The 21,519-nt window shown below is 52.7% G+C and overlaps 1 protein-coding gene across 1 annotated transcript in view; it reads right to left on the bottom strand.

The window, feature by feature from the left end:
- LOC135978421 (maestro heat-like repeat-containing protein family member 7) overlaps positions 1-21,221 on the bottom strand; it is a 45,528-nt gene extending 24,307 nt beyond the window's left edge. The window contains exons 1-12 of the mRNA XM_065579368.1: positions 20,797-21,221; positions 19,736-19,836; positions 18,012-18,128; positions 16,673-16,752; positions 15,147-15,267; positions 14,438-14,524; positions 12,083-12,187; positions 10,778-10,907; positions 6,938-7,044; positions 5,657-5,806; positions 4,202-4,356; positions 3,695-3,830 (exon numbers count right to left, since the gene is read on the bottom strand). Coding sequence (XP_065435440.1) covers positions 3,695-3,830; positions 4,202-4,356; positions 5,657-5,806; positions 6,938-7,044; positions 10,778-10,907; positions 12,083-12,187; positions 14,438-14,524; positions 15,147-15,267; positions 16,673-16,752; positions 18,012-18,128; positions 19,736-19,836; positions 20,797-20,911 — 1,404 coding nt within the window. The 5' untranslated portion in view covers positions 20,912-21,221. The remainder of the gene's footprint in view (positions 1-3,694; positions 3,831-4,201; positions 4,357-5,656; positions 5,807-6,937; positions 7,045-10,777; positions 10,908-12,082; positions 12,188-14,437; positions 14,525-15,146; positions 15,268-16,672; positions 16,753-18,011; positions 18,129-19,735; positions 19,837-20,796) is intronic.
- Between the last annotated feature and the right edge of the window lie 298 nt (positions 21,222-21,519).

A 21,519-nucleotide genomic window follows, 5' to 3' on the forward strand; every position in this document is an offset into this window, starting at 1 on the left:
GGTGTAGTCCAAAATCGGAAGGTACTGGAATGCCACTAAAATATTGATTTTCATAAACATGAATTATACAAATTCACATTTTATTTGTCTACTGAATTTCTGGTACAGTAATACTTGGCTAAACCAGGCATGGCTGGAGACAGGCTGGCTGTCCAAAATAACAAGGTATTGGATTTTCTTTTTTTTAATTGTGTACACAGGGGTCGGCAACATTTGGCACGCGGCTCGCCAGGGTAAGCACCCTGGCAGGCCAGGCAAGTTTATTTACCTGCTGACGCAGCAGGTTCGGCCGATTGCGGCCCCCACTCGCTGCGGTTCGCCATCCCGGGCCAATGGGGGCGGCGAGAAACCGCGGCCAGCACATCCCTCGCCCGCGCCGCGTCAGCAGGTAAATAAACTGGCCTGGCCCGCCAGGGTGCTTACCCTGGCGAGCCGCGTGCCAAACGTTGCCGACCCCTGGTATACACGCGCACACACACACACACACACACACACACACACACACACACACACACACACACACACACACACACACCTATAGTAGCTATTCAATTCATTTTAACTGTTGAAATCATTATGCTGAAATGCCATTAATGTGTACACAACACACTATGTAAAAGATCTAAATCTAGACAGTACAGTGAGAAAAACCCAATGAATGCGTAGCACGTTTTCTTTTTACTTTAGCCTATAGGCTAATGAAAATACAAAATAAATCATGCTGCTGCACTATAGACATTACTCTATGAGGCGGAAATAATAAAAGTTTATTTTAAATTGAAACTAGCTAGTAGGTTACACAAGTAACACAAAATACATCAAGGCATAACAGGGGCTGAAGTAGCAAAGGCCTGCTGTAATGCATTTATCTAATTTCTACAAGTATTTCCACAAAGTGTCTTTCTCCATCTTGTAATTTATGTGTCTGTGAATCAGAGGGAGAACAAGGATGTGTGAGCCAAGTTCTGGCACAGCTGAGAGGATGCCACATGGAACATGAAGGGCCACGGAGCTTGCTAAACATGAGCAATGACATATGCGGAATAAGCCGCTTGCTACATTTGCCATTCACAATCATAGTCATGTGGCTAAATCCACGCTCACACTCAGCCGTGCTGCATGAAATCACACACGTGGAGCTGAACAGAGGTTTCAGCTGACCAGTATAGTCAAGAAAGTCACGCTAGGCATTGACTATTCCAAATCGGTTGCACAGCTGCCCTACCTCCTTTTCACTTTATCTAAGAATAATGGGTCACTACAAAAAGTAATTTTCCCTCTGCTGATACTCACACCTTCTTCTTGTTCTTTCTTGGTTTCAGGTGACCGGCAGTAAAGCGTATACAGTTTGTCAAAGAATTCCAAGTGATTTACAGCTCTTACTTCACTTAACGTTTCAGCAGCTGCCAAATCCAACCTGTGATTCACACACTACCTCGCTAGAACATTTGGGTACTTCTTCACAATACAGCTCGCTACGCCAGAGTTCTTCCGAAGCATAACACTAGCACCACCACTCGCAAATACTACAAGAGTAATTGTAATCAGAATTCGATTTATTGAGGCATTTCAGCTCACAATCTACAGTGCCTGAAGCCGTCTGACGTGGAAGTGCAATCAGATCAAGAAACATGAAGTGAGGATAATCATCCTTCAAAGTGTCACATTTTAAATAGATTCTAACTGTTGATTCATTGCTCAGAGTAGTTGATTCATCAACAGACATGGCTATCTTTCCGTCACTCTCCGGCATCTGAGCGCACATTCGTCATTTGCAAGGCTTTCGGTGCATTGCAGATGAGATAGGGTCTAGGATGTCTGTAGCACTGAATTGTGAACACAGACCGATACCAATATCTACACCATGCAGTATGTGGAATTCAGTTAAATCGGGACGATCCGAGTAGGGTCTGCCATGTTTAGCAATGTAATATGCCATTCGCTTTACCTGCACAGTTGTGTCAAGTTCTGATTTTGTCATGTTAACCACTTCATCTTCAAAAGTTGAGGTTTCTGCTTCTGTTGAAAGCTGTAAAGCTACCTGCAGTTGAATCTTTGTGTTCCTTTATCTTCATTGGCAGAGATGTTAATCTGGACTCTCAGCTAGGTCCATAAGGAGAAACAGAAAACTACCACCACCCTACTGCTATGGAGAGACCCTGATGAAACTTTGCTACCGTTAAGGCATCCAAGCTTACCATCATGGCAGGACAACCAAGGATAATCCCTCTTCTTCAGCATCCACTAACCAGAATTCATGCCAGCTGGTCTTTGGCTGTTGAAGGGTAATCTTCACAGTTCGTTCTCACTGCAATAGCCACCTCAGTGAACTCCATTACAGGAAGAGCTCTGTTTTTGTGTTTGGGTCTGCAGTCGAAGCACGGCTGCTACTGTCTTCGTCAGCACCTTTAGCCTTCTCAAAGAAGTAGTTAGGAAGAGAAGAATTTCCTAATGCTCTTTTCACTGCATCAGAGGACTGCTGGCTGTAACAGACAGTTGTGCCGGAGATGTGAATCATGTCATTTAGCTTGCCTACTATGTGCGTTCTGGCTCGATTACAATATTGTTGTCTGGTGTTGTTTCACATCTTTATTAATGACCTGGATGTAGATAGAGAGAGCAAACTGGTCAAGTTTGCAGATGACACAAAGCTAGGAGGAGTCACCAATACTTTAGAGGAAAGAGCTAAAATTACGAGGGATCATGGTAAATTGGAGGACCGGGCTATAGACAACAAAATGAAATTCACCAAAGACAAATGTGAGGTGCTACATTTAGAGAAGAAAAATCAAATGCACAGATACAGAATGGGGGATAACCAGCTTGGCCGTGGCACTTCTGAGAAGGATCTGGGAGCTGTGGTCGATCACAACCTCAGCATGAGTCAGCAATGCGATGCTGTTGCAAAAAAAGCAAATGCAATTTTAGGTTGCATTAACAGAGGTATAGCATGCAAGTTATGGGAGGCGATAGTACCGCTCTACTCAGCACTGGTTAGGCCTCAGCTGGAGGACAGTGTCCAGTTTTGGTCACCAATGTCTAGAAAGGATGTGGAGAAACTGTAATGGATCCAGAGGCGAGTAACAAAGATGATCAGAGGGACGGAACACAAGCCATACAAGCAAAGGCTGAAGGAACTGGCTATGTTTAGTTTGGAAAAGAGGAGATTAAGGGGGGACTTGATAACGGTCTTCAGATACTTGGAAGGCTGCCATAAAAAAAAGATGGAGAAAAGTTGTTCTCTCTTTCCACAGAGGGCAGGACAAGAGGCGATGGGGTCAAACTACAGCACAGCAGATGTAGATTAAACCTCAGGAAAAGCTTCCTAACGGTAAGAAGAGTAGGACGATGGGACAGACGCCTAGGGAGCTTGTGGAAACTCCTTCGCTGGAGGTTTTCAGAAGGAGGCTGGAGCCATCTGTCTGGGGTGGGTTAGACACAACAAGTCCTGCCTCGTGGCAGGGGGCTGGACGAGCTGACCCTGCGATCCCTTCTCACCCTGTGGTTCTAGGAGTGCTGCTGAATAGCACCAGGAGAGCGTTTCGGCGTGTTCCGGCTCGACTATAGCACTGGCTAGAGTCACGCTCTCTCTCTTCGGCCCAATGACTATACCCAGTGGGAGACTGAGAGACACCCTCAGGCAGTGATGGGGACACACGGCGCTCCTTCCCTTGCTTCAGGGGCTGATACTTACAGCCAAGGGGGCCTCTCTCTGAGAGACATGATGGTGGTGCAGCGGCTGTTCCCGCAGCGTGTTGAGCAGCTCCTTTAGGACCTTTTCTATGCTCTGGCAGTGGGATGCCAGCATCCGCCACATCTCCGCAGCAACGCTGCAAAGGGAGAGAGCCAACGGCACTTGGTCAGAGCCCCGCCAGCCTCCTGCACCATGCCCCCCCCGGCACCGGCACCCTGCTGGGACTCCTTGCACCAGCCAGCTCTTTGTTGCCCTCCCACTGCTGCTGGTGCAGGCTGCCTGGGGACCGGGTCTGAGTGTCAGCCCCAGGGGAGGCTGAGGGATGCCATACAGGGTTTTGCAGGCTGGCCTGTCTCCAGGGCAAGCCAGCCTGCAAAACCCTCCAGGAGAAGCAGCAGCTCTGCAGGGAGAAGGAGATCTCTGGAAGGTTCTGCACTCCCCTGTCCCTGGCAGCGGGACCAGTCCGGGGGACCCGGAGCGCAAGCGACGGCAGCCCCAGCCCCGTACCTGTCACATGACAGCGAGCAGCCCAGCAGGGTTCTGACCACCTCCTCGCTGTACTGGTTGCCCAGCATGAGAAGGGTCCTGAACAGCTCCTTCCGGGACAGCGGCTCGCTGATGGAGTCCAGGTTCTTGTAAATGCTCATCACAGCCTCCGACACCTGGAAGGGAAATGAGGAGATGGGGGCCTCGGCTTCCTCGCACTGCTATTGATCTGGGGTGCCAGGGACCTGCTGCACCTGAAAGCCATCTGCCCTCCCAGATCCTCTTTGCCAGCCCCAGACCTAGAGCACAGGACCAGTTCCCAGCCTATCGATTCATAGACTGCAAGGCCACAAGCGGCCATGGTGATCACCTAGACCAGGGGTCTCAAACTCAAATGACCACAAGGGCCACATGAGGACTAGTACATTGGCCCGAGGGCCGCATTACTGACACCTCCCCCCCGCCGCCCTCTGCCCCACCCCCACTCCACCCCTTCCATGAGGCCCCACCCCTGCCCCGCCTCTTCCCACCCCTTCCCTGCCCCCATTCCAACCCCTTCCCCGAAATCCCCACCCCAACTCCGCCCCCTCCCTGCCCCCAGGGGGGGCAGGAGGGGTGTGGGGTGTGGCAGGGGCTCAGGGCAGGGAGTTGGGGTGTGGGGTGCAGGAAGGGTGAGGGGTACTGCAGGGAGTCAGGGCAGGGGATTGGGGTGCAAGAGGGGTGCAGCAGGGGGCTCAGGGCAGTGGATTGGGGTGCAGGAGGAGTGCAAGGTTCGTCAGGCGGCTCAGGGAAGGGGGTTGGGGTGCAGGAGGGGTGTGGGGTGCGACAGGGGCTCAGGGCAGGGGGTCAGGGTGCGGCGGGGGCTCAGGGCAGTGGGTTGGGGTGCAGGAGGGCTGTGGCAGGGGGTCAGGGTGCAGGATGCGGCAAGGGCCTCAGGGCAGGGCGTTCGGCTGCAGGAGGAGTTCGGGGGGCGGGCTCTGGCCTGCCCTGCCCCGCCCCCGCGCTGCTCCGGGATGTATGTATTGCTGTTGCTTCAGGCACCGCCCCCAGCATCTCCCATTGGCCGGGAATGGGGAAACGCGGGCAATGGGAGCTGCTGGGGGCGGTGCCTGAAGCAACATCAACACACACAGCAATGTGCCCCCTCTTCCCCATGTTCCGGCCGCTTCCCGGCACGGCGCGGGGGCAGGGCAGGCAGGCAGGGAGTCTGCCCTGCCCCAGTGCACGTCGGGCCAGAGCCGCTCTAGGTAAACGCTGCGGGAGGGCAGGAGCGGGGGCTGCGAGGGGCTCGCGGGCTGCAGAAAATTACCTCGCGGGCCGCATGTGGCCCATGCGCCGTGTGTTTGAGACCCCTGACCTAGACTGACCCCCCCCCTCCCCCCCACATTGCACAAGCCAGAGACCTGCCCCCCAATAACACCTAGAGTCTCCCACGGATGGGCTCCCCCAGCAGGGTGTTCTCACTGCAGCTCTTACCCTCTCCAGCCTTGGGCCGGGGACCATCAGGATCTCATGCAGCATGTGCCTGGCCACCACCGAGTCATGGACGCTGGTGTCTTTCATGCTATCAATAGCAGTGCAGAGGAAGTCCATGCGCTCGGATCCGTTGAAGTACTTCCCAAACATCTGAAACAAACCCGCCAGTGAAACCATTTTTGCTGCCCAGCGTGGTTCCAGTCAGTGGCCGAGCAGCCAGGACTGGCCCAGCCAGGAGTGCAGGCAAACCCCACTCTGCCGGGACAGGGCTGGGTTACTGCACCTGGGCAGCACAGTATCCAGTCAGCAATCAGGAACTGCCGTGCATGGCAGAGGCCAGCCGGGCAGTCCACGGGGGCACAATACTGCACAGCACGGATACACTCTCTAGTTCTCAGCAGGGGCTGGCACTGGTGCACAGATGCAATGATGCCTTTTGTTGCATTAATCTCTGGGGAAGCTCCCACCACGCCTGACAAGGAGCTGGGATCAGGTTTGGATGAGCCCCAGTGCATCTTGGGATGTGGCATGTAGGGAGGCATATTGGGCTGCATTAGTAGAAGCATTGCCAGCAGATTGAGGGAAGTGATTATTCCCCTCTATTCGGCACTGGTGAGTTCACATCCGGAGTATTGCATCCAGTTTTGGGCCCCCCACAAGAGAAAGGATGTGGACAAATCGGAGAGAGTCCAGCAGAGGGCAACGAAAATGATTAGGGGCCTGGGGCACATGACTTATGAGGAGAGACTGAGGGAACTAGGCTTATTTAGTCTGCAGAAGAGAAGAGTGAGGGGGGATTTGACAGCAGCCTTCAACTACCTGCAGGGGGTGGGGGGTTCCAAAGAGGATGGAGCTAGGCTGTTCTCAGTGGTGGCAGATGAGAGAACAAGGAGTAATGGTCTCAAGTTGCAGTGGGGAAGGTCTAGGTTGGATATTAGGAAAAATGATTTCACTAGGAGGGTGGGTGAAGCACTAGAATGGGTTATCTGGGGAGGTGGTGGAATCTCCATCCTTAGAGGTTTTTAAGGCCCGGCTTGACAAAGACCTGGCTGTGATGATTTAGTTGGGGTTGGTCCTGCTTTGAGCAGGGCGTTGGATTAGATGATCTCCTGAGGTCTATGATTCTATGAGGTAGAGTGGGCCATAGGCAGGGCTCTGACCCAGATGAATGGGCTCAGTCACACGCCTGGGTCTGTCCCTTCCCCCGACTCTTAGGGTGCTAATTTCTGACTCCTGATAACTCTGCGCACAACAATCCCGTGAAGCACTGACTGTACTTACCCATGTGATATCGCTGGTGTTGGTGAACAAGGTGTCCCAGGAGCCGTACAGGATTTGCTTGTCCTTGAGGAGCTGCCGATGCTCTTCACTGTTCGCCAGTGTCATAGCTATAAAGGGAAGGGTGTAACAGCTGACCTGTGTACAGTACTATAAAATCCCTCCTGGCCAGAGCCTCCAAAATCCTTTTCCCTGTAAAGGGTTAAGAAGCTCAGGTAACCTGGCTGGCATCTGACCCAAAGGACCAATAAGGGGACAAGATACTTTCAAATCTTGGCGGGGGGAAGGCTTTTGTTTGTGCTCTTTGTTTGGGAGTTCGTTCGCTCTTGGGACTGAGAGGGACCAGACATCAATCCAGGTTCTCCCCATCTTTCTAAACAAGTCTCTCATATTTCAAACTTGTAAGTAAAAAGCCAGGCAAGGCGTCTTAGTTTTACTTTGTTTTCTCAACTTGTAAATGTACCTTTTACTAGAGTGTTTATCTTTATTGCTATGCTTTGAACCTGAGGCTAGAGGGAGGTCCTCTGAGCTCTTTAAGTTTGATTACCCTGTAAAGTTATTTTCCATACTGATTTTACGGAGATGATTTTTACCTTTTTTCTTGAATTAAAAAGGTAATTAATTTCTTTTTAAGAACCTGATTGATTTTTCCTTGTTTTAAGATCCAAGGGGTTTGGATCTTGATCCACCAGGAGTTGGTGGGAGGAAGGAGGGGAATGGTTAATTTCTCCTTGTTTTAAGATCCAAGGGGTTTGGATCTGTATTCACCAGGGAATTGGTGAAGGTCTCTCAAGGCTATCCAGGGAAGGGAATTAGCTTTGGGATGGTGGCAGCGGACCAGACCTAAGCTGGTAGTTAAGCTTAGAAGTTTTCATGCAGGCCCCCACATTTGTACCCTAAAGTTCAGAGTGGGGAAGCAGCCTTGACAGCCACCATCAATGAGGCTGAGCCAGGGAGGGGAAACAGACAGCAGGCAATATAAATCAGATGTTCGGTTAGCAAATGGGAGTTTTGCAAGAAAGTTTAGAGAGGGTGTGTGAGAGACAAGTACATCTAACAACCATACTGTAAACTCAGGCCAATAACCCCCTCCCCAGAAACAAAACTAAACAAACTAACCCCCCTGGAAGAGTAAAAATAAACCAGGCAGAAGGGCAGCAGCAGCATGGGGCTCGCCAGTTGATTGCACTGAATGCAGCATGTATGATTACCAGCCCTATGGGCAGGTAGCATATGTGGGCATTTGGCCCAAGGAGCTACTGGCCCTCGGAGACCAGGAGGCCAGAGGGGCTGAACTGGTGGAGCCAAGGAAGGCAGCGAGGTACATAGAGGAGACTTTTAGGGACACAGTAGAGTGGTCCCACCCCCAGTCTGACAGCCTCTGTGCTGCTGAGGAGGGTGAAAGTTTCGGGGAAGGAGAACATCGAGCTAGAGCAGAGGGAGACGATCCCATAGTTGGGACCCACCTTCCAGATGAAGTCATGATGTCCTCTCAAATTGAGGTAGGAACCCCAGTTACAAAGAAAAGCCTGGTAATAATAATGGGGGATTCAATCAATAGACATATAAGCAGTTTGGTTTGTGATGGCTGGGAGAACCACATGGTAAATTGCCTGCCTGGTGCAAAGGTTGCAGCTCTCACGAGACATCCAGACAGACTTATGTGCCCTGTGGTATGTAATCTAGCGTTTAAATCGGCCTCTGTATGAGATAGCTAATGTGACAGTGAATTTTAAAAAAGTCTCCAGATGTGATCCCTGGTAAGCCTGACTTCAGTACCAGGCAAATTGTTGAAACTATAGGAAAGAACAGAATTATCAGACACGTCGGTGAACACAATTTGTTGGGGCAGAGTCAACATGGCTTTTGTAAAAGGAAATCATGCTTCACCAATCTACTAGAATTCTTTGAAGGGGTCAAAAAGAATGTGGAGAAGGGTGATCCAGTAGATATAGTGTCCTTGGACTCCTTTGACAGGGTCCCTCACCAAAGGCTCTTAACCAAAGGAAGATGTCATGGGATAAGAGGGAAGGTTCTCTCATGGGTCAGTGGTTAAAAGATAGGAAGCAAAGGACAGGAATAAATGGTCAGTTTTCACAGTGCTGAGAGGTAAACAGCAGGGTCCCCCCCAAGGATCTGTGTTGAGACCAGTGTAGTTCAACATAGTCATAAATGATCCAGAAAAAGGGGTAACCAGTGAGGTGGCAAAATTTGCAGATGATACAAAATGACTCAAGATCGTTAAATCCAAAGCAGACTGCAAAGAGCTACAAAGGGATGTCACAAAACTGGGGGACTGGACAACAAAATGGCAGATGAAATTCAATGTTGATAAATGCAAAGTAATGCACATTGGAAATCATAATCCCAACTATATATACAAAATTATGGGGTTTAAATTACCACTCAAGAAAGGTTTCAGAGTAGCAGCCGTGTTAGTCTGTATCCGTAAAAAGAAGAACAGGAGTACTTGTGGCACCTTAGAGACTAACAAATTTATTAGAGCATAAGCTTTTGTGGACTACAGCCCACTTCTTCGGATGCAGAAAGAGATTTTGGAGTCATCGTAAATAGTTCTCTGAAAACATCCACTCAACGTGCAGTGGCAGTTAAAAAAGCAAACAGAATGTTGGGAACCATTAGGAAAGGGATAGATAATAAAACAGAAAAATATCATAATGTCTCTATATAAATCCATGGTGCGCCCACACCTTGAATACTGCGTGCAGTTCTGGTCGCCCCATCTCAAAACAGATATACCAGAACTGTAAAAGGTGCAGAGAAGGGTGACAAAAATGATTAGGGGGATGGAACAGCTTCCATATGAGGAAGGATGAAAAAGACTGGGGGCAAGTCTACACTTCAAACACTGTATCGCCTGTCGGAGAATAACAGAGTTCTCACTCTTTTCGTTGGGTACAGCACACGCCGTAGCTGCACTGGCGCTGTAGCATTTAAGTGAAGATGTTCCTATGCCAACAAGCTCTTAATCCACCTCCCGGAGAGGCGCTAGCTAGGTCAGTGGGAGAGGTGCTCCTGCGACAGGGGTGTGGATTTTTCACACCCCTGAGCAATGTCGTTATAACAATATAGGTCTGTAGTATAGACCTGGGACCATTTAGTTTAGATAAGAGATGACTAACGGGGGATATGATAGAGGTCTATAAAATCATGACTGGTGTGAAGAAAGTGAATAGGAAAGTGTTATTTACCCCTGCACATAACACGAGAACTACGGGTCACTTTATGAAATGAATAGGCAGCAAGTTAAAAACGAACAGAAGAAGGTATCTCTGCACACAATGCACAGGCAACCTGTGGAAATTGTTGCCGTGGGATGTTGTGAAGGCTAAAAGTATAATTGGGTTCAAGATAATCAGGGCATGCAAACCCATACTCTGCATGTCCCTAAACCTCTGACTACCAGAAGCTGGGACTAGATGTCAGGGGATGGATCACTCAAAATTTCCCTGTTCAGTTCATTCCCTCTGAAGCATGAGGTACTGGCCACTATCAGAAGACACAATACTGGGCTAGATGAACCATTGGTCTGAGTCAGTATGTCCATTCTTATGTGAGTTATGAAGAGTAGCATATAGATAGGGGAAGCTAAAGACATCAGGGGAAACACCATGGCTTGCAGGACTAAGGATAATAAGGAGGTTTTTTTAAAAAAGTGATTTAGGAACAAAAGAAATCTTAGCAGTGGTGTAGGCTCATTACTAGATGGAGACTCTTTAAAAGGTTGCAGAAAAGGCAGAAGTGTTCAAGAAATATGTTTTCCATGTTTGGAAACCCCATGTTAGTGTATTTAGGAAGGACAAGGGTCTCCATGGCTCTTACATTTTAGCTGCAGCATGAAGGAGTAGAGGTGGTAAAATGCCTCCATAGACGATCGGCAGATCTCCTGCTCCGGATGGCACAGAGTGACACACGCCACCAGCTGGCCCAGGACTCTGAACTCCTCCGCTTCCTGATGGAGAGAGGGCGCAAAGGGAGTCACTCGCCCCTGCAGGCCTAGCGCAGCGTGTCCCCCTGGCATTGCCCTAGCAATGGGTTAGAACTGGGGGAGGCAGAGCCCAGTGCAGAGAGACTGGGGACAAGGAGAGCAGGAGGAGCCGTGGGGCCCATCACCAGGGGCTGAGGAAAGCTCAGCAGGGACGGGGAAATCTGGTCAGCAAAGTCAGCAAACCTTGCTCCCGAGTGGGGACCCGGGTAACGAATGAACTAACGTCCAGTCTCCATCTCAAGGGCAAGCGCCTAATCCCAGCCCCTTCTCCCACCCCCCACCCTCCATTGACCTCAGGCCCAGGCGCTTGGGGTCACCTTGGACTCCTCTGCTCTGCATCCCGCCTCTCTCACTCCATCCTGGAGTTCCCCAGAGTCCTCCCTTCCTGCGCCATCCCCAGCCTGCCGGCTCTCTCCCACCGGCTCTCTACTGCAGCCTTGTCCTCTCATCTCCCCCTCCTGCCAGACCTTCCCTTGCCCCTCCTGCAGCACCTGCGCTGGCTCCCTGCTCTTCCCCACCTCGCACCAAACCCCTTGCCCTCCTCTCCAGGGGTCTGCACAGCCTCCCCACACCCACTCCCCAGTGCTCTGGCTCCTTTGGTCCCTCCCATCCCTTTCGGTGTGTCCCCTCCCACCTCCCTCCTTCTGTTCAGCCTCTGGGGGCACATCATCCAAACGCCCCCCTCCAGCTGCCGAAGGGGAGGCCTTGACACAGGGGGGATGGAGCAGCTGGAGCAGCTAAATGGCCCTGAGCACCCAGAGCAGGGGGCGTTCTTCTGGCAGCCTGGCAGGAGCTGATGCCAAAGCATCCCACAGGCAACTGACAAAGGGGGTGAACAGACACCTGGGTTCAGAGGCTGCTCTCAGGGCCATCCTGTGTAAATGCACTGACCCTGTGGAGCAGACTTTGGTGCTAGGGGAACAGCGGGGAGAGTCCTTGGAGACAGAATTATGGGGCTCGACCCAAAGCCCACTGGAGTCAGAGGACAGACCCATCGACATCAGTGCTCAGTAGATTGGACTCCTACCGAGGATCTTGCTGAGTCACTATTCTAGGCCCGGGTTTTCCCTGCCAGGGAGCGCTGCACCGCGAGGCTGCTCAGTGCAGTTAGGAGGCGGCCAGGGTCACAGGCTGCTCACCTTGCATTCAGGTTGACAAGCCATGAATTTCATCAGGCAGGTGATCCTTTCCACTGCCCTCAGCCGCCCATGCACCTCCTTGGATGCGGTCCAGGGGAGCAGGGCCTGAGAGAAACAAATTGGGACAAATTGCTGAGGAGAAGTACCAAAAAATAGCACAAGCACATAGGGAGAAGATCAGAAAGCTGAAGGCAAAAATGAGTTCTAACTGGCAAGGGACATAAAAGACAATCAGAAGCAGCTCTATAAATGCATTCGGAGCAAGAGAAAGACAAAGGAAAGTGAGGGGCCACTACTCAGCAGGGAAGGAGAGCAAATAATGGATGACACAGACAAAGCCAAGGTGTTTAATGCCTTTTTTGCTTCAGTTTTCACTAAAAAGGTTAATGGCAACTAGATGCTTAACACAATATTAACAACGAGGGGGAAGGAATACAGGCCAGACTCGGGAGAGAACAGGTAAAAGACAATTTAGGACAGTTAGATGAATTCAAGCTGGCAGAGCCACATGATATTCACCCTAGATGGAGCTAGGCAAAGCAATCTCTGAACCGTTAGGAGGGCTGAGGTCCCAGAGGACTGGAGAAGGGCAGACACAGAACCTATCTTCAAAAAGGGGAACGAGGAGGCCTCAAGGAATTATAGACCTGTCAGCCTAACTTTGGTACCCAGAAAGATACGAACAACTTATTAAACAGTTTGTAAGAACCTAGAGGAGATAATAGGGTGATAAGGAAGAGCACCATGGATTTGTCCAGAACAAACCATGCCAAACAAAGCTAATTTCCTTCTTTGACAGGGTTACTTGCCTAGTGGATGGAAGGAGGCAGTATATGATGATGTATATGAAGTTTAGTAAGGCTTTTGACACAGTTCCACAAGACATTCTCAGAAGCCAACTAAGCCAGTATGATCCAGATGAGATTACTATAAAGTGGGTGCACAACTGATGGAAAGACCATACTCAAAGAGGAGTTATCACTGACTCGCTGGCAAAGTGGAAGGGTGTCTCAAGTGGGGTTCCCCAGGGGTGTGCCTGGGTCCAGTACTAGTCAATATTTTCATTAAGAACTTGGTTAACGGAGAGGAGAGTATGCTTGTAAAGTTTGCAGATGACACCAAACTGGGAAGGGTTGCAAGCACTTTGGAGGACAGATTAGAATTCAAAATGAGCTTGCTAAATTGGAGAGTTGGTCTCAAGTCAACAAGATGAAATTCAGTCAAAACAAATGTGACGTAACGCACTTAGGAAGGAAAAATCAAATGCATAAAAACAAAGTGAGGGATAACTGGCTAGGTGGCAGTACTGCAGAAAAGGATCTGGGGGTTATCATGGGTCTCACACTGAATATGAATCAACAGTGTGATGCTGTTGTGAAAAAGGGAAATGTCATTCTGAGGTGTATTAGCTTGTAGCACTGTGTCCAGTTCTGGGCACCACGCTTTAAGAAAGATGTGAACAAACTGGGGCCAGTCCAGAGGACAGCGACAAAAGTGCTCAGCGGTTTAGAAAACCTGACCTGTGAAGAAAGGTTGAACAAACTGGGCATTTTCGTCTTGAGAAGACGGAGGGGGCACCTGGTAACAGTCTTCAAATACGTTAAGGGCTGTTATACAGAGGATGGTGACAAATTATTCTCCATGTCCCCTGAAGGTAGGACAAGAAGTAATGGGCTTAATCTGCAGCAAGGGAGATTTAGGTTAAATATTAGGAAAAAGTCTAAGGGTGGCTAAGCACTGGAACAGGTGACCTAGGGAAGTGGTGGACTCCCCATCACGGAGGTTTTAAAAAACAGGCTGGACAAACACTCATCAGGGACGGTCTAGGAATGCTTGGCCCTGCCTCAGTGCAGGGGGTGGAGTAGATGACCTCTTGAGATCCCTTCCAGCCCTGCACTTCTGTGTTCCCTCTTCCCAGGCTCTGGAATCGAGGAGACCGAATCTCTGTCAAGGACATTTCCCTCTTTTTGGAGCACAAACCACCCACAGAATCTACTTCCTGTGGCCCCAGAACTAGAACGTTGGGGGAATCTCGCTCTGGGCTCTGGCCAGGTTGGTGGGGCCCATGGTGAACACAAATGAATGCCAGGGTCAGATGGGGGCTCAGTGGAAAACACGACAGATCCTGCACTCCTCCACCCCCCCCCGTGCAGACGTTTTTCAGATATAGCGGGGGCACTTGGCCCTCCAGCCCAAGAACCTTTGTATAGAACGTACTTTGAGGAGCCAAAGGCACCAGGGGGGGAGGGGAAGAGGAGGGGGAGTGTCCCATGCTTGTGATTAAATGGAGTCTTGGTCCCTGAGCCCCACCCCAGCTACAGGACTAGTCCCCTTCCTGCCCCCACGCCTCCAGACCTCCAAGATCTTCTCCACCACCAGAAGTCTGGGCTCCTGATTCTCACACGCCAAGGCCTTCAGCATCTGATCCATGGCTCTCAGAGTCTGTGTGCAGAGCAGAGGAGACACCAGAGCAAGTGGCGTTACCCAGCCAGGAGATGAACCAAGGCCCTGGCATGTGACACCCCCCAGGCCACGGCAGCACCTGGTATTCCAGCTCACCCACTCACTTGTACCCACAGGGGACCTACTGCAAACTCCTGGCAACAGGACACCACCTGCCTTTGCTGTCCCCAGAAAGGCCACTGCATGGAGTCTAACCCACTGGAAGAGTCAGAAAGGACTGCACATTTGGAGGGGAGATTTCCAGCCAAGCTTCGGTTCCTCTGGCCTGTGTGCGTCTGAAGCAGCCAATCACAGGCCTGTGCCCCCCGCCACGCACTGGGGATGAATGTGCTTGTGAAGGGAGTGTCTGTTCCCCACTAATTGTCGGTGCATGTGAAGGAGAAATGCCTACTACTGCTACCCTATGAGGGAGTTACTCCTTTATCTGCAGTGGTGGGGCCTGTGCTTTGGTGCTGCAGGTCCTGAGCTGAAGTCCTGCCGAGGAGCTGTGATTATTATACTCATGTGCCAGTGCCAGGTTACCCGGGGGACAGGTACACGAGCGACCGGCAGGATTCCCACTTGGTTTCGGGTGGCTCTGCGTGGCCGGTTTGGGGCTTACCTTGGTGTAGAGAGCAGCCTCCTCGCCCTGCATGGTCTCTGCTGGAGGCAGGGAGAAGACGCTGGAGAAGCAGGCTGTGAGCAGGCTGGATCGTTCCAGGTCCTGCAGCGGTGGCTTCACTCTGCTAAGAGAAGAAACACGTGCGGATTGGAGGGCTGAGGCGGGACTGACGCGCTAATGTTGGCGTCAGGCTCCCAGGACATGGAAACACCTGAGGGGGCTCCAACTGGTGGGTGGCAGACGAGAACAGGTCAGGGGGCGGTGGAGGGAGCTGGTGCTGCCTTCTCTCATACCAACAGGCAGGGACTTAGTGCAGTCTGCAGCTGTCTGCTGTGACCCCACCAGGACTCACCAGCTGGGGCAGAGAGCACTGCGCTTCACCGAGAAATGACATCCCACAAACGGCACGGACGGGAGACTAGAGCCTGCTGGCACCAAAGTGCCTCTGAACCAAGTGGCCACAGTGCAAAGGAGCCTGCCAGTCCTGTCCCGCTGGGGGCAAAGAGACTCTTCCACCACAGCTGTCTGCACTGCGGCTGCACAGTCCGGGCCAGCAGAGAGATGCTGCATCAGCCCGCAGCAGGGCAGAATCCAGGCAGGGATCCAAGCCCTGCCCCTTGCCCAGGGCTCTCAGCCTGCTGGACAGGGCACCCAGCTGTGTGCAGGGGGGGAGGAAGGTGGAGACAGCCCAGACAGCATTAACCTCTTCACCCCCACTGCCAGAGCATGGCCCCAGCACATGCAATGAGGTACCAGGTGACTACTTGCCCCCTGCAGGACAGAGCCACGCCCCTCGTGGCAGGTGGCAGCTACGCCCACTGCTGACGCAAATCACCTCCCTCCGCCCCAGCAGAGACAGGATCGTGGCCAATGCCGTCCCCTGCCCCGCTGTCAGGAAGCCAGTGCCCAGTGGGGAGAGCCGCTCCAGCGCCTGCCCTGCCTCCCCCTCCCATTCCTGGGGAACCTATTGAGCCACCAGCGAGAGCCCAGCTCCAGCCAGCAGCATCTGCCACCTCCGGACGCCTGATGGGCAGGCTTCTGGGAAGCTCAGAGCAGGGCACCAGCGGCGCTGAGAGAGAGCCCCCCATGGCACAGGCAGTGCCACGGGCCAGGGCTCAGCCTGCCCAACTTCTCAGCCACAGGGGGTCGCTGAGCTGCCGGTGTGACGCAGCTGGCACAGCTGGCAGTGACTTCGGTTGCTCCGCTCCAGCAGCACCCAACTGCCCCTCTCCCCCCAGAGCCATCTCCTGCGGGGTCCCAGAGGGGACCAGTCCTAACCCCCTCACTCCCTCCCCCACATCTTCCTATGGCCACGTGGAGAGGTCGCCAGGCACCGAAGAATCCTCCACCATCTACCCACTGGTGCCAGCCCACATGCACCAGCACCATCACCTGCTGCCACGTGCCCGGCGGAATCAGAAGATGGGGGAGGAGCAGAGGGGGGAATGCCCTGGAGAACTGGCCATGCCAAGAGGCTGGCGTGTCTGGCTGCACACAGCACTGGCTGGGCCGGGCAGGCTGGGTACCTCATCTCCATGATGATGAGCATCGCTTGCTGACGCACCATGTCGGTCAGGGAGTCGACGGACTCGTGCTGAAGCATCTCCTGGGGAGACAATGTGGGGAAATGCCAGCCAGGCTCCAAGCTCCTTCAAGGCTCCGACTGGGGAGCAAAGCGCAGGGCCTGCAACATGTGGGCTCGGCAGCCAGGTCGTCCTACTGTGGACTTGATGGTGTGCAGGGCTCCAGCCGGGGAGCGCAGTGCAGGGCCTGTGGTCAGTGCCCCAGTGTCACGCGCCAGTGCACTGAAAGGCTCCATCAGCATTAGCACCCAGGGACACCACCTGAGATCAGGCCCCCTTGTGCCCGGTGCTGCACACACACAGTGAGAGCCAGTCCCTGCCCCAGAGAACTCACGAGCTAACTAGAAGAGACAAGGCATGGAAGGGAAACTGAGGCACAGAGGGGGAAATGACTTGCCCAAAGTCTTACTGCAGAACTGGGAGTAGAACCCAGGTGTGCTGAGCCCCAGCCCACTGGACCACCCACCAGCCCACGCTGTCCCACGTTCAGGGAAGGGAGGTGAGCTCTGGAAAGCTTTCTGCAGTGCTGGAGAGCAAAGACTTGCCAAATCTATGGAGCAGATTTGTTGCTAGTTCCCTAGTGGGCACTGACTGCAGAGTGTTGGGGCTCTGGGCAGGGAGACTGGCGTATACAGAGCGACCTGGTGACTTGGGAAGCTGGGTGCAAGGGAACAATCTACATTTCCATACAGTTCTATGTTTAGGAACAAAGAATGCAGGCCACACTCACAGCATGGGGGGCTCTAACCTGGGAAGCGGTGACTCTGGAAAAGACTTGGCAGTCAGGGTAATCAGCTGCCCATGAGCGCCCAGTGTGACGCTGGGGCCAAAAGGGCTAATGCCATCCTGGGATGTAGAAACAGGGTAAACTCCAGTTGTTAGAGAGGTTATTTTCCCTCTGTATTTGGCACTGGTGCGACCGCTGCTGGGATCCTGTGTCCAGGTCCGGTGCCCACAATTCAAGGAGAATGTTGATAAATTGGAGAGGGGTCAGAGAAGAGCCACAAGAGTGATTGGAGGATTGGGAAACATGCCTGACAGTGAGAGACTCAAGGAGCTCAATTAGTTCAGCTGAACGAAGGGAAGGTTACAGGGTGACTTGATGACAGTCTGTAAGTACCTACACGGGGAGCAAATATTTGATAATGGGCTCTTCAGTCTAACAGACAAACGTCTAACACGATCCAATGATTGGTAGCTCAAGTTAGACAAATCTGCAGAGATCTCCAGGCCAATCACTAAACCCGCCAGGTAACACAGCCCCAGTGTGTGTTTTACTCACCGTTATCTTCTCCACTAGCAGGGCTTTGCGGTCCATATTTTTTTCTGGGCTCCATGCCACGATGTCTATGACGAGGTTGAGGATGGAATTCAAAAAATTCATTTTCTGGGCCTCGTCCTACGCCCCGCAGAGATGAGACACAAACAGGAAGGTTAGCGTGGAAAGGAGCTGCCAATGGGATAGATGTTAGAAAGCTTCCCCCCAGTGCTGCTCAGGCTTTGATATGCCGAGTGGCAGAAGGCCATTCATCTGGTAACAGGAGTGACTATCTGGGGAGGGCAGGGCAGCTCTGTGTGAAACCGGACTAGAGAGGGAGCAGATCTCACGGGGTAGGTGTCCAAAGAGGAACTGCAACATGGGGGCTAGGCAGCCAGACAGTGTTACTGGGGGCTTGACAGAGTGGGAGGAACAGCTGGGTGGGACACCCTGACACCCCAATATTCGCCACTGTCATGTCATTAGGACATGTTTTGTACAAAGTACGTATTGTAAGGTATCATTCTAAAAGTCTTTATCTGCTAGACATTAATGTCTCATTGGATTGTATGTGCTATCGTTGTATGTGAAATTATGAAGTTCAGCTATGTCTGTGTTCCTGAAACACGTTGTGAGGTTCAAAACAGCCTTTCAGGTACAACAGTAAAAACGCCAAACAATGGCTTATTGAGGAAATGCACATAAGCAGCAGGGTTAGCCCAGGAACTGTCCACAATAGAAACCTCTCCGAGAGAACGCTACACAATGGGAACCGTTGGACCCAGGTCACAGCAAAAGAGTTTTCCAGCGGGTGGGAAGAGGAGATAAAAGGGGAACAATGACATCGGGGGGGGACCTCACGCTCCCTGCAATAAGACACATGGAAACACCTGAGGGACAAAGATTGAACTATGAGAAGTGATGGTGCCAGGCTGGAGAGAGATTCCTAGCCTGTGTAAGAAAACCTGGGAAATCCAAGCTGCAAAGCCAAGGCAGCTTGTCCCTTAAGAATCTGCCCACCTGTTTATCACTCAGGGTGAGAATTTGCTCATGTAGAGCCTATCTATCCAGTGTGGAAAGCTTAGTTTGCGTGTTGTGTTTATTTACTAATGCAATCTGCTTTGTACCGTTTGCTATCTCTTATAACCACTTACAAGCTACCTCTTGTAGTTAATAATCTTATTGCTTGTTTATACCATAACCCAGTTTGTGCAATTAGCAACTGGGGGGAGGGGCAAAGAGTTGTGCATACCTCTCTCCACATGGAGGGAGGGGGCGAATTTCATAAAACCTTTGGGTCTGTACTCCAAAGGAGGTGGGCACCAGAGTACTGGGACAAGCCCTTTCACCTGAGTCTTCCCAGAGCTGATCTCAGTGTCTGTGTCTTTCTGCAGCTGGGCGTGGCCCTGCCTGAGTGTATGGCTGGAAGAGGCTTGTGAGCCTAGCCCAGCAAGACGAGGTAAAGGGGGCCCAGGCTGGCAGAACAGGTGGGCTCGGTGGTAGCCCGGTACAGCAGGTGGCACCTCAAAGGGGGGCAACCCGTCACACTAGGGACTGTAACTCAAGACGGGACTTTTTAAAATGCTGTAGTTTAAACAGGAATTATTTGGGGGCAGGTCCCTGGCCTGTGTTATACAGGAGGTCACAGTGGTTCCGTCTGGCCTTAGAATCCATGCATCATCTGGAGAAGGGCAGATGTGCATGTGGACAGGGCACTAGCTGACAGGTCAGAGGAGGGCTCTTGGTACCTGGTCATTGCCCTTCAGAAAGGAGTCTATGCATTCCAGGGCCTCTCTCTCCTTCCAGTTGTGCCCCTTAAAGCAGGCGGTGCTACATGGCCATGGTGAATCTGATCAAAGACAGAGCAGTGGTAATACCTGGGTCTGCCAAGCTGCAGTCTGGGTGACAGAGATCTTAGAGAAAACCCTTGCCCCCACTCCCGCCCCAGCAGGGGAGCAGGGTCTGGCACAGCGATCCCTGGCTTCCCCACCTCTTTGCTGCCCAGCCCAGCAAAGACCCAGTCGGAGCCCTGGTTCCCAGCGGCCACCCCACTTCCCCACCCAGCATGCAGGCTCAGTCTGGGGATTTGGGGAGCGCCACACCTGGAAGGAGGGACGATGTCAGGCCATGAGGGGTGTCCCCACTCTCCGGCCCATTGCTGGAGGGGGCGGAGGGACTGGGAGTGAATCGGTCTGGTCCTTGCAGCAGGAGAGAGAACTGCTGCCCAGTCTGCATGGGATATGGGGACCCAGGGCCTGCCCGTTCTGCTTGTTCTGACTGCCTCTCCTGCCACCAACAATCAGCCAGAGGCACTGGGCTCCCATCGTCAACACTCCCCCCAAATGCCCTGTGCTGCGACATGCGACAAAGGAGCCAACAGATGGGGCTGCAACATCAGGGAGCATCTTACGCTCTGGCCGGCGCCCTGCAATCCTAGGCTTTAACAACCCACCGTGCACCAAGCATCCCCTTCGACTGGTGGAAAACATCCTCCGACCCAGCAGCGTGACAGATCGGGGTGGGCGAGTCAGTCAGTCTCCACCTGATGCTTCTGCCGCTATGCCCCGATCAGCTTTAGTGGCTGCAGCTGCTGCCAGCAGGAGGGGCCATTCCCCCCTGCCTGGGTTTTCCTGTCTCTCCATCTCGTGGCAACCCAGAGCAGTACAAGGTCTATGGAGTCTTCTCCCCACAATGACACCCTAGTCTTGCCCCCCCAACCCCCACAGGGGCCAAGTCCCACCCCAATGCAGGGCCATGGCCCCAGCCATTTTTGCAGCCCCCTCCGCCCACCCAGAAGGCGCCCACTCACCGGGATGGTGCGCACACTGCTGCTGCTGCCATTCCCTCCTCTGCCGACTCTTCCCTGGGGGAGGTTTTGTCTCCTCCCAGGCACGCCTGGGCTCTGGGCGGCCCTCCTCAGCCATCCTACAAGAAGCCAGGACAAGGCATTGCTTGTGAGTGACGAGAGGCGATTGCCCCGTTCAGCATCAGGGCCAGCCCAGTTATTTCTGTCCCACCAGCACCTACAGATGCCAGCTGAGCTCAGGGCCCTGTTGCACCAGGTGCTGCAGACAATCGCTGGGCTGGAGGGCTCAGACTCTAACTAGCCAAGGCAGCCAGCAGGGAAACAAGGGAAGGGATGTGCTCAAAGTCACCCAGGATTAGAACCCAGGTGTCTGAACTCCCAGGCCAGCAGCCCATCCCACAGGCCAAACGGCCTCCTCTGGGTCACTCCCACCTCTCCTTCTCCTGGTTCACAAGCTGCACAGCAGACAGGCTGGATCCAACCACTCAGGATTCTTCCTGCCCCATGGAATGACCCTGATCCCTTCCCCAAGGAATATTGGGGCCGTGGCAGTTCGCAGGTGGGCGAGGCCAGCGGGGTGGGGGAGGTGGGGCGGGCTCGTGAGCAGCAGGAGTTGCTCAGACACACCCGTGAAGGGGCAGGAGCAGAAGGCAGGAGAGCGGCAGGGAGGCTGGTACCTTCTCATGCAACCTCGGTGTGGCTGGCGATGCAATGGAAAAGCAGAGG

Source organism: Chrysemys picta, unplaced genomic scaffold (assembly GCF_011386835.1).
Source record: "Chrysemys picta bellii isolate R12L10 unplaced genomic scaffold, ASM1138683v2 scaf252, whole genome shotgun sequence".
NCBI classification, from domain to species: domain Eukaryota; kingdom Metazoa; phylum Chordata; order Testudines; family Emydidae; genus Chrysemys; species Chrysemys picta.